This window comes from Manis javanica, chromosome 10, assembly GCF_040802235.1.
Source record: "Manis javanica isolate MJ-LG chromosome 10, MJ_LKY, whole genome shotgun sequence".
Classification (NCBI taxonomy): Eukaryota; Metazoa; Chordata; class Mammalia; order Pholidota; family Manidae; genus Manis; species Manis javanica.
Genome location: NC_133165.1, coordinates 90,492,629 through 90,508,071, shown reverse-complemented (window position 1 = coordinate 90,508,071; position 15,443 = coordinate 90,492,629). Strand labels below are relative to the sequence as shown.

Sequence of the window (15,443 nt, the reverse complement as noted above, 5' to 3'; positions counted from 1 at the left end):
CTCCTGATTGCTGGACTAAAGACAGTTGTCTGGACCCTTCTCTAGACCTTCTTGGTCAGAGACCCTGAGCAGAAGGCCAGGGTGTGGACTGTAAGCAGGTACCTCGAGGTGTTTTGAAGTGTTTAACTTTGAGACCTACGGGTCTGGCTGGAAACCTCTCCCTAGGCAAGGGGACTGATGGAGGACGAGTGTTGTGAATCCTTCTAAGCCAGTGGTTCTCAGCTCAGGTTACATATTAGGGTTCCCTGGTGAGCTTTTGAGGCATGCCAACCCCTGGGACCCACCATTCATCATTTAAATCAGAATTACTGGAGATGGGTCTTGGGCATCTGTCTTTCTTGAAAGCTTTGCTTTCAAGCCAGTCAGCTGGTTGGATAAATGCCAGATTCTGTTGATAAAAAGCAGAGGCCTCTAGGGATTGGAGGCCCCAGGTTAGGTCATGCTCCTAACTGCATCCATCCTCACTCTCACTGTAAAACTAAATCTCATACCCCATTTAACAAATGAAAAGATATGTCTTAGCAGGTAGGCACAGTATACAAACTGTGTGTGGCTGGGGAAAGGTCCTTCTCTCTACCCTCAGTGCTTTGATTAACAGCACTTTGCAAAGGGCCATCCTGCAGGGAAGGCAGCAGTGAGGTTTGTGGTCTTTCGGGCAGGACCCTAGAAGCAGAGGGTCACAGGCTGCAGTGCTGGAGGCTGGGTGGCAGCATGTGCAGCAGGCTGGCACCTTCCTCTGTCTTGTTAACGCAAGAGCCATGGGCCCTGTCACACTCTAGCAATGACATATTGTAAATGCCACCAATTTCAGCAACACAAATCATTTTTAACATCTTTCATGCTAAATTTAAACACAATCCCCCCCACCTCAGGTCACCAAGTCTAAGGTACTGATTCATATTAAAGAATGTTACAGCTAATTACCCATTCCTAAATCTTTGAAGTCCTACAGTAGTGGTACCCAATTACCATGTGGACAATATAACCAAAGGGCAGAGAAATCCCATCATAAAGGCTTTTTCCCTGGGAAACTGGTTAGGCAAGGACAGGGGCAGTGTGGAGAGAAAGGAAGGTGCAGTGGGGTATGACCTAGCAAAGATTTAGATTTTTGGGGATTTGGGTAAAAAATTTAAAATTACTGGTGGGCCCAGGAAAACTGGATGGGAATACACCAAAAGGTGCACCGTTGTCATAAATGGTTCATAAAATGATCTTGGAATCATACATGTGCAAAAATTACTATAGAAACTGCTAAAAAGGTGATCTGTTTACTTAAGGCCAGGTATGTTTCTGTGATGTGGCTTCCAGCACACAGCCTTCACCCACAAATGGAAGATGACTTCCAGTCGCAGGACAATGGCTCTCAGACCAGCTCTGACCTGCTCCCCTGGCTCCCCATCTGCAAAGCTCCTGCTGGGCAAGAAGTCAGAGGAAGAAAGGAACTTCCCAGAAGATGAGATTTCTTACGTGCAGGATGACGTAAAAACTTGAGGACCCAGAATATAAATGGGTGCCTCCCTTCAGTCACAGTGAACCCAGATCTCTCAGAGATGATCAGTACACTGTTTTGGCCAGTGAACTTCCAATTCCAGTCTTAGAACATGCAGTGCACAGGAAAGGCCCGAGCTTGTGGCACTGGAGCCAGGGAAAGCACCTGCTGCCCTCAGTGGCTAAGTTTCCAGACTGCTGGGAAATCCCTTGGAGGCAAGCAGCGGTCCCAGGGTCACCAATTCATCCAGGTCTCTCGGCAAATTGAGAAACCAGGATTTCTGGGCTGCTTAAATGAGCAGCTCAGAGGGTTGATAAAGAAATTGACTTTGTTCTCTAAATTTTTTTTCAAAATCTATGTGGATTGTTCTATTCCTGAGAACTAATTGACACTGCAGTGTTTTTCATTATACCATCCCCTTACAGCAAGGTCAATAAACATTTATTAGGAGCTATAGGTGTGTGTGTGGGGGGGGGGTTAACAATAAAAAAGGTAACTGGCAATGAATTTTATTATTTCAGGACCGTTCCTACCCCTATATATACACAAATATAATATACATATTTGTATACCTATACATATACATAATACATATACATATACATAATATACATTATATATACACAAATATACATAATAGAAAGTAGGTGAGTCAGGCTTGGAATCCAACGTGATTGGAATCCAGAACTCCCAGTCTTCCCAGCCAAATAAAATTTAACAAATTATGTGGAAGCTACCATTTTATAACAGATCGGATTCATAACAGGCTGCATGGAGTCATCCTTTAGGGCCACACTTACTAGTAGAATGTACTAGAGAGGCTTTGAAGGGATGAGATGTGAGTTTGGATTCCAGTGTAACCTGACATTAGAGCCCAGCCTTCTCCACTATATAATTGTGGTGATGGTATGCCTACTTTGCAAAGTTACGATAGATTTAACATGTACAAAGCTTTGGTGTAGAATGGATTGTAGCATTATGTTATTTTCATGATATATCGAAATATAACTTTTGTAATTAACCTACCAAATGGCCTAAAGCAGTATTGCTTAGACTGGAGTTTGGAAGCCCCCTGGGGTTCCACCAATATATTCTCGGAGGATCTGTGAGTTCTTAAGCTTGATAAACCAAGTTAAAGCGTTCCTCCTATTGTGGGCACAGTCATTTCCGCTGATGTCTGAGGCAAAAATAAGCTGGCAGGAAATAGTACCTACTTAGAAAAATAATTAGTTCTCTTACACAACAGCTATTTGTACTGCTCACTCCTACATAAATAAAGGAACACAAGATGAGGAGAAAAGTCACCAGACGAAACATGGCCCACACAGGGCAAATACTGTGCATGTAGATGCAGCATGGCTGATGTCCAGAGTGTTGCACACATGGGGCTCCATTACATGGCCAGGGAGTCTTCTGGGAAGATGGCCTCCCTGGAAGGCAATGCAAGCCTAGTTTCCCACGAAGTGTCATTGCTGAAGCACTGGAAATAGTGCAATGGGAAGCAAGGTACTGTTGCTCCTCCTCCAAAAAAAAAAAAAATGGTGAGAGCCGGGTTGTATGGCAAAGATGTCAACTTCCTGACAATTTCTTACCTATACATTTACATGTGCTTCTATATTTCCTGCTTTGTGAGGTAAAGGATCACAGGGAAGAATCAGCAAATGATTTCCCACTGGAAGGAAAGGGACTAAAACATCTGAAGGAAGAAATCAACATTATTATCTTCAAATGAATTTCCTTGCTAGAGACTAACTTCAAAAGAATATTCTAAAGTCTTGAAGGGATCCTGAAAGTAAATTAATGTGTTTTCACATTAGGAAATGGAAACACATTGTGAAATGGAAACACAAGGTATCTGACAAAGATGATGATTTTTAAAAGCTTAGCTTGATTGGGGATAAAATCTGACTTTCACAATAGTTCATGTTTTCCTTCAGGTCCTATCATTCTGGTAAGGTGGGAAGTGCTATCTCGTTTATAGGAAAGCTCTAGCCCCTCCCTAGATGTGACTGCTGCTGTGTAGCCTAACCCGCCTTCTCCCATGCCTGCATTGTTTGGGAAAATCATTCACCTTTACTAAAACCCTGCAGCCCCTCAACTGGGGCAAGCTGCGTGGAGCTGCTATGCGAGGAGGAATTTGATGGAAACCAGGATCCACAGGCGTGGTATTTTAACTTGGAGCTCATATTTGAAACTGTCTTTGGTTTTCTCTGTGCTCAGTCTAACAATGCACAGAACCTGTGTTTTCTATAGTCAGTCGTTGGGCCTCTTGGGTTTACAGTTCCTGCTGTTTAAACATCACTTGCCTAAAAAACAAAACATCTTTTTAGGCACCTGTCAGGAAAACTCAGAGTGAATTCTGTGAACTCCATATGCCCTTTATTTTAAGGCAGACCATGTCAAATATATTTCTTAAATGCAGTTAAATTCTGTTCTGATATTTAGCTGTTCTGAAAGCCACTGGTTGTCACTTTCAGGGCTCCTTGGGATCTTTAAAAGTGAATCTTGAATATGCCACAAAACTACACTTTAGGTCAGACCTTCTAAAACACTCTGTCCCTATTAACTGAAATCTGTTTAACTATTTTCACATGATGTGTTAAGAAATGTCATTGTACTCATAGATTACTCCAAGAAAATTAAAGGTCATGCTAACCTTTTGGGCCTCATAAACTGCAAGTGTGCTCAAACTCAGGAAAATATCTGCAAAGTTGGAATGCTTCTCTAATAGGTAAGCAAACAATTACAATGAAAAAGACATATTTTTAAGTAGCTTTCAGGGGAAACACCAGAAAGAATGTAAGCATGGGAGCTTGGTACACACACACACACACACATGCATGCGTGTGTGCGTGCACACACACACACACACACACACACACACACACACACATACACACACACAATCAGTATCTGTGGAATTGCTTCTGTGTACTTAGGAGAATAGGGATGACCAGCCATATTCTCCTGTCTTTAAACTAAGTCTCTAATCCATGAAGGATCCCCTCTGGAAGTAGGCCTGTGCTTCTTCCAGCTGCTAGAATTCTTGAGACAGCTTTTCCTGGGGGCAGGTGATGTGGCCAGAATGGTAAGATTCAAGGCAGGATCACCAGCCACAGGGAGTCAGCTTTATGCAGGAATGAAACAGTGAGTTAAAAACATCAGCTCTTCAATTCCCACTTTGAAAAGCCCCATACTTTTCGCATGTCATTTCGATTATCTCTGATCCTCACAGTCCTCTGAGGTAGGTATAACTAGTCCCAATTTTACACTCTGCTGATTTCCATTCCTTGCTTTATTTTTCTTCATAACACTTTGACTTTCTAATATATGGTATATTTATTTATTTTTATTATTGTCTGTCCTCATTAGAATGTAAACTCTGGGGGTGGGGGGAAGGTATTCTTGTCCATATTATTCACTGCTGTTTTCCTGGAACCTAGAATGAATGAATGAAGGGAGGCGCAGAGAGTATAAGTATTTTTCCTTTGTCAGACTACTAGTGTGTGACAGAGAGAAACTTTGAACCTGGGGGCATGGGCTATGCTGACAGACTAGATAAGCAGTGCTAGTTAGGACCGTTAGAATCTAAGACACACTGTAAAGAAGAAAGATATGCACCATTTACTGAATGGTTGACTGATGAAGAGGTGCGTGCAAAGAAAACCACCAAATGTAAAAGGAGCAGGGAAATAAGCCTAACTTTTGATCCTTGATATATATGTGCAACAAAATATGTGAAGCTAGAAAACCTGGTGGTCAAAATTCAAAATGCAGACTTTCATCTTACGAGTTTCGGCAGAAAACAATGCAGTGTGTGAGTATGGTCTCAACACCCTGTAATGGGTGTATGTGGTCATCCTTAATGGTCTATAAAAGGTCTGGCCTCAAATCCGGGGTCCACCCTTTACTACTGGGCAAACTCCTTAATCTCTGTGAACAGTAGTTTCCATGGGTTATCTGGAGACTGATGGAAATTATGCATGTAAACACAGAAACCAAGACTGTGCTTACCATATAGTGAATGCCCAATACAGTTTACAGAATTAAATAAAATTCTATCAATTTGGTGTGGTTGGAGAAGAGGGTTTAAAAGGGGACCCCATTAGGGAGAAGTCAGAAAGGTAACTGGGTACATTCTGTTGGTGTTAAAGGATTTTGACCTTGTCTGTAACAGCACCTGCTTTGCTTGGCAGCTGAATTGGGATGGATTAAACTGTTTGGGACAGTTCCGCGGAGGGCTGCTCTGTAGACTAGGTTTCTCCGCGGGCTGTTAGGCCTCAAAGACTGTCTTTTTGAGATGTAAAGAACTCAGACCCTTGCGCAGGTTTGGAATTCATAAGGCTATGAACTGCTAATGGCACACCAACCCCACTTTAGGGCTTTTCCTTTTACCCATTTAATCATCACAGTGATCCTACCAGAAAAAAAAACTAATAATTTTTATTATCTTGGTTATGCCAAAGTGTTTAAAACTGCCCCTTAGAACAGTTAGATGATTTGACCGAGGTCGCACGTTTAGGGACAGGGGCACAATTTAAACCTGGGCAGCCCCACTCCAGAGGCCCTTTATGCTACACTTCTTCAGTCAGATTGGTCAGAATGCCATTTAATAAAATGTGCTGAGAAGCACCGACATTCCGTTGCCATAGGGTTCAGAAGCATGGGTCAAACTAAATGTTTCTCTCTTCTAGTTTGAGAAGTGCTGGGATCATCCTCCCATATATATGCCCAGGCTCATGTAATGGCACTTTTAAACATCTCTGTAGAAACCAGTTTTCCTCCCTGCCCCTTCTGTTGGAGGTCTCGGCCTGGAGATTTTGCTCTTCTCGGTCGAGCTGTAGGCCATGGTGACTCTCTTCTCCTCCACTCCAGGTCCCAGTGACGGAAAAGTCTTGGGGTGGGAACGTCTGTAACAAGTGAGGGAGGATCGAAGGAGTCAACTCCAGCGCAGGCGCCTTCCTGCTGGAATTGGATGATATCCACTAAAACGGGAATTTTGTTCCAAGGGATGCCCAAAAAAGGCTCGGGGAGAGGAGCGCGGCAGCCCCCACCTTCCTCCACCACGCTCCTCTAGGGGCAGCCTGCCTGCAGCAGCGCTCCAAAATTGGCAACGGGGCCTCGCAGCCGCCTTTTTTTAGCCTACATTCCCCAAACCAGGGAAGAGGCGGGTGACTAAAAATGCAAATTGTAGCGGGTGTGAGCGGGGAGGCCCGTGGGCGCGGGGCGCCAGGCTAGGGAAGACCTCCGCGACCTCAGGTGCCCTCTGCTCTATCCGCCGGGGGCGCTCACAAAACCCGCTGCCCGCCTGGCCGCTGCTCCCGCTTCCGCCTCCCAGGAGGCGGTGGGACAAGGCGCGGCCTCTTTTCTGCAGGGAGTTAGGGAGGGGAGCCGGGTTAGGGCCCGCGCCTTCCGGCCGCAGGGGGCCCCCCCAGCCCCAGCGCCGCCCCGGCCACACACAGGTGGTTTTCCGCTCAGGAGGGGCAGGCCGCGGCCCTTTTATATAACAATAGACTCCGCCGGGAATGCGCCCCTGGCCGCCGCGGCCCCCACCGGCCACGCCCCCATCCGGTCCCGGCCGGCCCTCCCTGCTCCGCGGCGCCTCGGCGGGGCGCAGCTCGATAGCCTGGCCAGCACCCCCGCAGTTACCTGCTGGCTCTGCAGAGCTGCACAGACGCTCTCCGGGACTCCCTGCTCTCCTTGGAGACGAGGGGTCCCGGCAGGCATTCCTCCTCGCCCCTCACCCGCCCAGGCCGCTAAGGAGTCTAGAGTCCCGCACTTGGCCCGCACCCGTCCGCAGGGTAGCCCAATGCCCCGCGCCTCCTGAACGAGGAGACGGGGGCGCCGGGGTGCAGGCAAGGAGCGCAACGCGCAGGCGCGGTCGGTGTTCAGCCAGTGCCGAGCGACAGGCGGGGAGGGGGCTGCGGCTCCGGTGGGTAAGGGGTGGCCCGGCGCGGGCGAGCGAAAGGCTCCCCACCGACGTGCCCTCCGGGTCGACAGTAACCAGTCCCCGAGTCCGCCTGAGCGTCCGCAGCCTGACGGCCTTGCAGGACGACTGCTCCACGCCTCGCCATGGTTGGGACAGCCAGCAAGGCACTGTCCGCCCTGGTGCACCTCGCCCAGGCGGTCCCGCCAGACCGGCTCCTCGGTCGGAAGTCGACCTCGCTACCCAGAAATCATTATCGAGAGCAACCCCCCAGCGTGCGGTGGCTGAGGCGGGGCCGGAGCCTTGGAGCCCCGGAACAATGGCTCATAACGCGCCACGCCGCTAAAGAGAAATAAAAGCATCAGACTGTCCAATAAATTAATTTCTGCAGTCTCCACTGTTTAAAAAAATCCTAATTAAATGCAGTTTTAAAAAGAGTTTTCTCCCTATTACCCGGACAAACATGCATTTGTTTGCTTGCTTTAAACTGTTAACAAAATCCCGGTTTGTTTCGAAAGATGTTGGATTAGCATTTAACACCTCATCGGTCACTAAAGCCCAGGCATTTCACCAGCCCCAACACAGCCTCGGCTCAAAGAATATCAGCCAACATAGCTGGGCTTTTAAAACTGGCAAACAAATGCCACCCACCGCCTAAAGGAGGGCGGGGGCGAAGGGGGTGGTAAAAGCGAACTGCAGTCCAAATGAGTTTAAGAGAACAAGAGAAAAAGCACAAGTTTTCCTAAAACTAAGCTTGCGAGCACAGGCGTCGCTAACAAGGGCTTTTGTGCCTGCTAATTGCACCATTTGTGCGCAAAAGTTCGGACGCGGAGAGTGAACTCTCAACAGACGGAAACATGAGACAACTGAAGTGCCCTGGTTTATGTGCCCTGCTCCTCCGCCGCCGCCGCCTCCTCTTCTTTCTCCTTCCTCCCGCCGAGCCCGCAGTTGCAGCTTGTTTGCACTGGGGCTTATCCGGAGCGGAAATTCCTTTCCGTTTTTGTGAATGACAAACTCATTAACAATTCATCAACACAACCTGTTCCAGCCGGCCCGTCCCCACGGCAACAGCCCCTTCCGCAGCGCGCTCATTGGCTGGCCCGGAGAATGTATCCATTGAGACGCTCGCTGTTTGTATCCATTGAGGAGCTGCCTCGCGCAGGGGGTGTGCGAAGGCTGAGTCCAAGGGAGAGTGAGCAAATCGAGGCTTGAATAATCCGAGGAGAAAGACGACCGGGTGGATTTGAGGTGCAGCCTTGGAGGGAGGAATTAGGGGCCGCTGGACTTTTTTTCCTTCCCCTCTCAGTAGCACGGAGTCCGAATTAATTGGATTTCATTCACTGGGGAGGAACAAAACTGGGCAGCTTCTCATTCAAAGAGATTCATTGACACCAAGAGCCAGCGGCTGCAGAAGGAACCGCCGGCTTCACTTGTCTTGCCTTCCCCAACCGCTAATCCGGCTTGGGAAGGGCGAAGGGGAATTAAACGCGGTTTCGCGCGGCACCGCTAGGCCTATGCCTGCCCCGAGGGGCGTCTGGTAGGCACGCCGCCCTTCCGCAGCCTGACCCTCATGATAGATACGCTCAGACCTGTGCCCGTCGCGTCGGAAATGGCGATCAGCAAGACGGTGGCGTGGCTCAACGAGCAGCTGGAGCTGGGCAACGAGCGGCTGCTGCTGATGGACTGCCGGCCGCAGGAGCTGTACGAGTCGTCGCACATCGAGTCAGCCATCAACGTGGCCATCCCGGGCATCATGCTGCGGCGCCTGCAGAAGGGCAACCTGCCCGTGCGCGCGCTCTTCACGCGCGGCGAGGACCGGGACCGCTTTACCCGGCGCTGCGGCACCGACACAGTGGTGCTCTACGACGAAAGTAGCAGCGACTGGAACGAGAACACCGGCGGCGAGTCCGTGCTTGGGCTGCTACTTAAGAAGCTCAAGGACGAGGGATGCCGGGCGTTCTACCTGGAAGGTACGTGCCGGGGAGGCCCTGGCGCGGGGCGCGGGGCCGGGCAGGGGTCGCGGGCGGTAATCAGGTTACGCTGAGTGGAAGGGCCTTGGCTGGCGCTGCCGCGCCGCGCTGCCTTGCTAAGGGCGGTCCGCAGGCTCCCATCTGCGAATCTTGCGCGTTCGGCAGCCGGCCGGTGCAGAATTCACCCGCTTCCGGCCGCAGGCACGGGCTGTTTCTTTCCAATGAGTTTTCCTTCCTACCCGCAATACCTTCCATCTACCTGCTTTCTATCGTCCGATTTTAAATTAAGATTTGCGGGGTGGGAGAGGTTATTTGGGGTATAGATTGGTACCTCCCAGGCCCTCAAAACGGCAAAGTTGCCATTTTGTGCTTTTCCGGATTTAAGATTAAGGGTTCTCCGCGGAGGCGGGCCCGTTCTTTGCAGTCCCAAGGTGCACATGTGTCTTTCTCTTAAATCCGGCTGTGTGCGAGTGGGGTTCGTAGGTTGCTGAGGTGTTCCCTGAACACCGCTTGACTCACACAAGCTGTGAAAACTACTACGGGATCTCGGGTTACGATTGCTTTTTTTCGTCCTGGCAGGTGGCTTCAGTAAGTTCCAAGCCGAGTTCGCCCTGCACTGCGAGACCAATCTAGACGGCTCGTGCGGCAGCAGCTCGCCACCGTTGCCAGTGCTGGGGCTCGGGGGCCTGCGCATCAGCTCCGACTCCTCGGACATTGAGTCTGATCTTGACCGAGACCCCAATAGTGCCACGGACTCGGATGGCAGCCCGCTGTCCAACAGCCAGCCTTCTTTCCCCGTGGAGATCTTGCCTTTCCTCTACCTGGGCTGTGCCAAGGACTCCACCAACCTGGACGTGTTGGAGGAGTTCGGCATCAAGTACATCTTGAACGTCACCCCCAATTTGCCGAATCTCTTTGAGAACGCAGGAGAGTTTAAATACAAGCAGATTCCCATTTCGGATCACTGGAGCCAAAACCTGTCCCAGTTTTTCCCTGAGGCCATTTCTTTCATAGGTGAGACTAATTAACAATCCTCGCTCAGACTTTTAAATGCAAAAACTCCTAGCCAGCCCTAGAGTTTGGAGCTCTCAATCTTTCTGGCTGCTTGATGTCGGAATGCAGGTCTCTAACGATCCTAGGGCGTTCTCAATTGTAGTTTAATTGCTAAGAAAAGAAAAAGTGTTTTTTGATAAGGCTGCAAACCACAGGTGTGTGTTTAAAATGCTGCCTGTTTCTTGACTCTTGAGTTCAGTCCTTTGAAAGGGAGCCATACATAATCAGACGAGAGAGAATTTTCCCACAATCTTTGGTCTCGGGGGAGGGCTAGATAGAAAAACTCACGGTAGACAGGCATTTTAGCATTGCTTTATAATTTTTTAAAGACCTGGGAGTTATTTTAGGACGTCGTTAGTTGTTGGAAAACCCTGAGTGCTAGACGTTGTACTAACAATTGAATGTTACTGGGATACCGGTTAACGATGAGACAGTGAGGGTAACCTGAGCTCAGCAGGAAGGACTGGGCTGGAAGCCTGGAGAAGCGAATCTCCAGGCATTGTAATGCATTTCCTATTACAAAGGAACTCATTTTCAGGCCCTGTCGACATCCTGTTCCTCCTAATGGGCTGTCCCCTGTGACTTTCCTCTCTCTTTTAAAATGCCTGAATACCTCTATTGTTAGCTGCACAACAGTTGGAGAATAATTTAATAGACCCTTGCAGTCTGCTTGTCTGTGTAAGAGGCATTCACAACCATATTGCAGGGTTTCTGGTATTCACATGCTGAGGCCAAGAATGTACACATTAAGGAGTTTTTTGTTGGCAGAAACTTAATACAAAAGCTCCCTTTTCAGAAAACATCTGAAATATGTAATTGTGCCCAGAGTACATGTTTCATCGCAATGATACACTTTCTGCTGCCTGCAGGGCTCAGCTGCCACACGTGATTACTTTCTATCCATTTTTTGAAAAAAATACGGTTTTTAGACTGATCATTCATAAAGGGTAGTTTTTGGTCTACTGATATCTCCCCTTTCTCTTTGTGTGTTTACAGATGAAGCCCGGGGCAAAAACTGTGGCGTCCTGGTACACTGTTTGGCTGGCATCAGCCGCTCAGTCACTGTGACTGTGGCTTATCTCATGCAGAAGCTCAATCTGTCAATGAACGATGCTTATGACATTGTCAAGATGAAGAAATCCAACATCTCCCCAAACTTCAACTTCATGGGCCAACTGCTGGACTTCGAGAGGACACTGGGACTCAGCAGCCCCTGTGACAACCGGGTCCCAGCGCAGCAGCTCTATTTCACCACCCCCTCCAACCAGAATGTATACCAAGTGGACTCCCTGCAATCCACGTGAAAGGCCCCATGGTCCTCACTGGGATGCATCTGTTCTTTTAGCAGTTTCTCTTGACAACTTCAGCTGGGCGGCTTTCTTTGTATGAGGCCCACCCCGGGTGTCAACAACCCCAGTTGTCTGTGTTAGACAAGGTTCACCTGTGGAATTGGTCATTAAAATGGGAGAGATTTGCTCCCTTCCTAATGGAAGACCAGGACATGTTGTATAGATACAGGCAGGTAGTAATTAGGTTTGCTCTGTACCCCTGTATGCAGCTTATCCACCCAAGGACTGGAATTTGAGGGCTTCCAGGTGTACAGGGTAGGACCAAGTGGTAGGGAAGGAGCGTGTGATCATTACGGCCTGGTATGACTGTTCCCTTTTGCATCTGGAACTGCCTATATATTGTCTTCAGTGAAGACTGATTCAATTTTGCATATAGAGGAGCCAAAGAGAGGTTTCAGCTCTGTATTTGCAGTATCACTTTGCAAATAAATAAATAGAATTTGCTATTCCATTTGATTATTGTAAATATTTGATCTTAAGTCACTCGACAGTGTTTGAATTGTGTTTGTTTTCTTTGATGGGTTTAAAAGAAATCATCCAAAGGGAGAAAGAGCAGTATGCCACTTGTTAAAATAGAAAATAGAAACTTTTGCTCTCTTCTAATCCAAAGGACATATTTGCAGCATGCACGACTACCAATTCTGAATGACATTTTCATGGACACTGATCGCTGAGACGTTATTATGGTGCAGTCTTCAGTCTCTTTTATATATCTTGTGATTTTTTTCCCCCCCTCTTTATGTAGTTTGACTATGCCTTACCTTTGTAAATATTTTGGCTTGTGTTGCCTCAAAGGGGATTTCTTGGAAAGATACCAAAATCATGGGCTCACTTTTTTTTTTTTTTAACTAAAGCTGTGCTAAACAGTGTATTACCTCTGTACAAATTTCTTCAGGGAGTGTCACCTCAAATGCAATACTTTGGGTTGGTTTCTTTCCTTTTTAAAAAAAAACCGTATAAAACTGGAAGCGTGTGTGTGTGAGCATGGGTACCCATTTGATAGGTGAAGTGCATATGATTGTGAAGATGGGGGAGTTAAGTTGCTCTTTTATGTTAATGGTGTAAAGTTTTGAGCTAAAATTTATTATAAGAATGTAAAACCTTAAATTATTAATAAATAACTATTTTGGCTATTGAATGTGTTTTTTTAATTTCTCCTTAATTGTACCTTCATGTGAAGTGACACATTTTAGGAATTTTTCCACTGGGGAGTGATACTGGCTTGTAATGTACATACAGGAATGAATCTCATCTTTGAAGTTATTCCAAGAATGTTTTTCAGGTGCAGTTTTATGAAATAAACCTTTTGTTTAAAATATATCATAAAATGGACTGCCTGTATCATGCCTTTGGACAATACTTGCTATGAATAGAGTTCTGGCTTATTAAAGAAAATACAATGCTCTTGAAAAATCAAGCCACAGAGCACACCTTGCTGAAGTGTCAGATCTGGATACTCATGAATAGTCATAAAGAGGGGCTACCAGAATAACAAGATGACAGCCACAGTGTTAATCTCTCACCTTCCCCATCAGCATCTTGTGCTCATTAATATACTTACAGGTGCCAGGGTGAAAGGGAATAATTCTCTAGTCTGCTACTGTGGCAATTCTACCTGCAAATTATCCTTGTGTTGGAATAAATGATTCAGAAGTGATGCCTCCCCTTTTTCATACACATTGCAAGGCATAGCTAAACTTTCTTCCTGAGCCTGGATGTGGCTTTAAAACTTCACATCTGACCTTGAGGTAAAGCTTTGCCACTCCTGTTCTAATGCACTTTGTGCTTAACTGGTTTCAAATGTGGGCAACAAACCCCTATTTAACTTTAAGTCAAGATTATTTGAAACAGTTACAAGGTAAAGGCTTAATGTCCTGTCATTTTCCTTGAGACATCCCCTCTCCTGTCTCAAGTGCAAAAGTACACAAATCAAAATAAAAGAGCAGGTGTATGAAATCAAAAGAACTAGAACATACCTACATTTTGGGCCCCTTTCAAATGAGGTTAATCCCTTTATCTGCACTGAGCTTTTCACCCACATGGCAGATATGAGATGCCTGTTGGATTGTTCAGTAGTCTACACAGAAGGAGGCAAGTGGCCCTGAATTTATGGCAATCATCAAACTGTCCAGTGTTAGCAACTAAGCATGTATAAAAGGCGTGCAGAAAAATACCAAGTCAGTCTCTTATTTGGGTGCCCCAACTCGGCCAGAGCTCAGAAAGAAGTGGGTTGCAGTTCAACTTCGCTTGTGTTAATCCAGTTCTGAACGGTTTCCGCTCCTGGCATTCCCTAAACTGCCTGTTCAAAGTAGGGATTTGCAAGCAGCCTTAGCAATTTCCTGTCCAGCTGCAGCTCAAGTAGCTATGTGTTTCACCATCCCCCTCTCTTTCTTTCCTTGGATTTCTTTTCTCTTTCTTTCTTTTTCTTTAATATGGGCTGTGGATAATTTTAGTGCATTTCCTCTTTGTGGATTATTATCTCCTTTCCTCCTACAGCCTGCATGCATTTGAGTTCCTACTGCTCTGCTCCAGCCGACAGCTGGCCTCACCAGCACTTCCTCTCGTTCCACTGTGGGCTTGTTGTTTGTCAGTCCACTTCTGAAATTAATAATGTTTTCTGGCCAAGTGCCACAAGCCATTACCACAAAGGGGAAGTAACACATATGAATAGCAGGAAGCCATGCAGGGTCACAGTGTGAGCTGAACCTGTGGAGGAAGCATAATTGAGCCTGGCCCATTCAGCAAGTGTCTGACAGCGATTTGGGGAGAGGGAGCTCCCTGCACTTAAGCAGCTCAAGCTGTGAAAAAAAAAAGTTTCCAATAAATTGGTAGCAAATGGTCTTTGTCATTAGTCTGCATAAAAGAGAGGGAGCGCGAAGAGTTTAGGGCCCCCATAAAGTTGCACTGTTTATGCTTTCTTCCCCTTCTCCCGGCATATTGTTTCATAAGGCTGGTGAACAGAGGGGTGCCTGCTTCCCCCTACTGCACCAAAGGACTCATGTTAAATGGGTGTTTTTTACGGTTCACACAGAGCAGAAGATTCAAAGAGCTATTGTCTGTCTGTCTTTCTCTTCTATGGAAGGTGGAAGGCTGTCACGGACAGCATGGCCCTCCACCTCACCCTGCGGCTCCCTCTCTCCGGGCCGTACCTCCGTCCCTTTGGTTCCTTTGTGCTCGCGGGGGCTGAGGGAAGGAGATCGTTTTGCATCTTGGAGTTGGGCTCACTTGCTGAATGGAGCCCGCGCGGTTACTAGGGCAACCTTGGCCAGCAGCTGCAGCTCCCTGGCTTCCCTCCTCACCTGCTGTCCCCGTTAGTGGCTTCCTCGGGTCTCAGGAAAGCGGTACCTTTCCTGGCCTTCTGCAGGGGGACTGAGGAGCCTTTCCTGGAGAGGAGAGGAGGTTATCTGCAGGTTTTGTGGGGCTGCAGGAAATCTAGGGAATGTACCGGATAATGGTATAAACTGATCTTAGGGTTAAAATTAGACTGAGAAAGGGTTATCTGGGGATAGAAATACCAGCCTGGCCCGCAAAGGAGTGAAATGGAGACTTGCCCTGACCCAGGACCCAGGAACTCTCACTTTTGCTCTCTCACTAATGAGTTGGAAAGCCCTTGTCGAGTCACCCAAACTCACCCAGTTTCTTTTCTCTGTTCTGTA

At 47.4% G+C, this 15,443-nt stretch overlaps 3 protein-coding genes across 4 annotated transcripts in view; 2 read left to right on the top strand and 1 right to left on the bottom strand.

Moving 5' to 3' along the window:
- Window positions 1-1,472, top strand: part of POC1B (POC1 centriolar protein B) — a 143,395-nt gene extending 141,923 nt beyond the window's left edge. Inside the window, exon 11 of the mRNA XM_073213599.1 lies at window positions 1,278-1,472. Coding sequence (XP_073069700.1) covers window positions 1,278-1,457 — 180 coding nt within the window. The 3' untranslated portion in view covers window positions 1,458-1,472. The remainder of the gene's footprint in view (window positions 1-1,277) is intronic.
- A 4,435-nt stretch (window positions 1,473-5,907) lies between these two features.
- Window positions 5,908-8,532, bottom strand: LOC118969551 (uncharacterized). Its single transcript, XM_073214319.1, has 3 exons — window positions 8,455-8,532; window positions 7,139-7,654; window positions 5,908-6,399 (listed from the first exon to the last, which is right to left on the bottom strand). Exons 1-3 carry the CDS (start codon window positions 8,530-8,532, stop codon window positions 6,163-6,165), a joined length of 831 nt encoding a protein of 276 aa, XP_073070420.1. The 3' UTR covers window positions 5,908-6,162.
- Window positions 7,752-12,925, top strand: DUSP6 (dual specificity phosphatase 6). Of its 2 annotated transcripts, XM_017677282.3 has the most exons (3): window positions 7,779-9,385; window positions 9,965-10,399; window positions 11,435-12,925. In XM_017677282.3, exons 1-3 carry the CDS (start codon window positions 8,986-8,988, stop codon window positions 11,740-11,742), a joined length of 1,143 nt encoding a protein of 380 aa, XP_017532771.1. In that variant the 5' UTR covers window positions 7,779-8,985; the 3' UTR covers window positions 11,743-12,925. The 2 variants fall into 2 exon arrangements, with proteins under 2 accessions (XP_036859901.1, XP_017532771.1); XM_037004006.2 differs by lacking the exon at window positions 9,965-10,399 and having other exon boundaries at window positions 7,752-9,385.
- Window positions 12,926-15,443: the final 2,518 nt, after the last annotated feature.

What these genes read in the sequence shown, in the direction of transcription:
- LOC118969551 (XM_073214319.1), bottom strand. Translation starts at nt 8,532, where the DNA reads ATGGATACATTCTCCGGGCCAGCCAATGAGCGCGCTGCGGAAGGGGCT. An exon ending in GGACGGGCCGGCTGGAACAG is followed by an intron (nt 7,655 to 8,454) that starts GTTGTGTTGATG and finishes ATTTCTGGGTAG; the next exon opens with CGAGGTCGACTTCCGACCGA. An exon ending in CAGCTCTGCAGAGCCAGCAG is followed by an intron (nt 6,400 to 7,138) that starts GTAACTGCGGGG and finishes CACTTGTTACAG; the next exon opens with ACGTTCCCACCCCAAGACTT.
- DUSP6 (XM_017677282.3), top strand. Translation starts at nt 8,986, where the DNA reads ATGATAGATACGCTCAGACCTGTGCCCGTCGCGTCGGAAATGGCGATC. An exon ending in CCGGGCGTTCTACCTGGAAG is followed by an intron (nt 9,386 to 9,964) that starts GTACGTGCCGGG and finishes TCGTCCTGGCAG; the next exon opens with GTGGCTTCAGTAAGTTCCAA. An exon ending in TGAGGCCATTTCTTTCATAG is followed by an intron (nt 10,400 to 11,434) that starts GTGAGACTAATT and finishes GTGTGTTTACAG; the next exon opens with ATGAAGCCCGGGGCAAAAAC.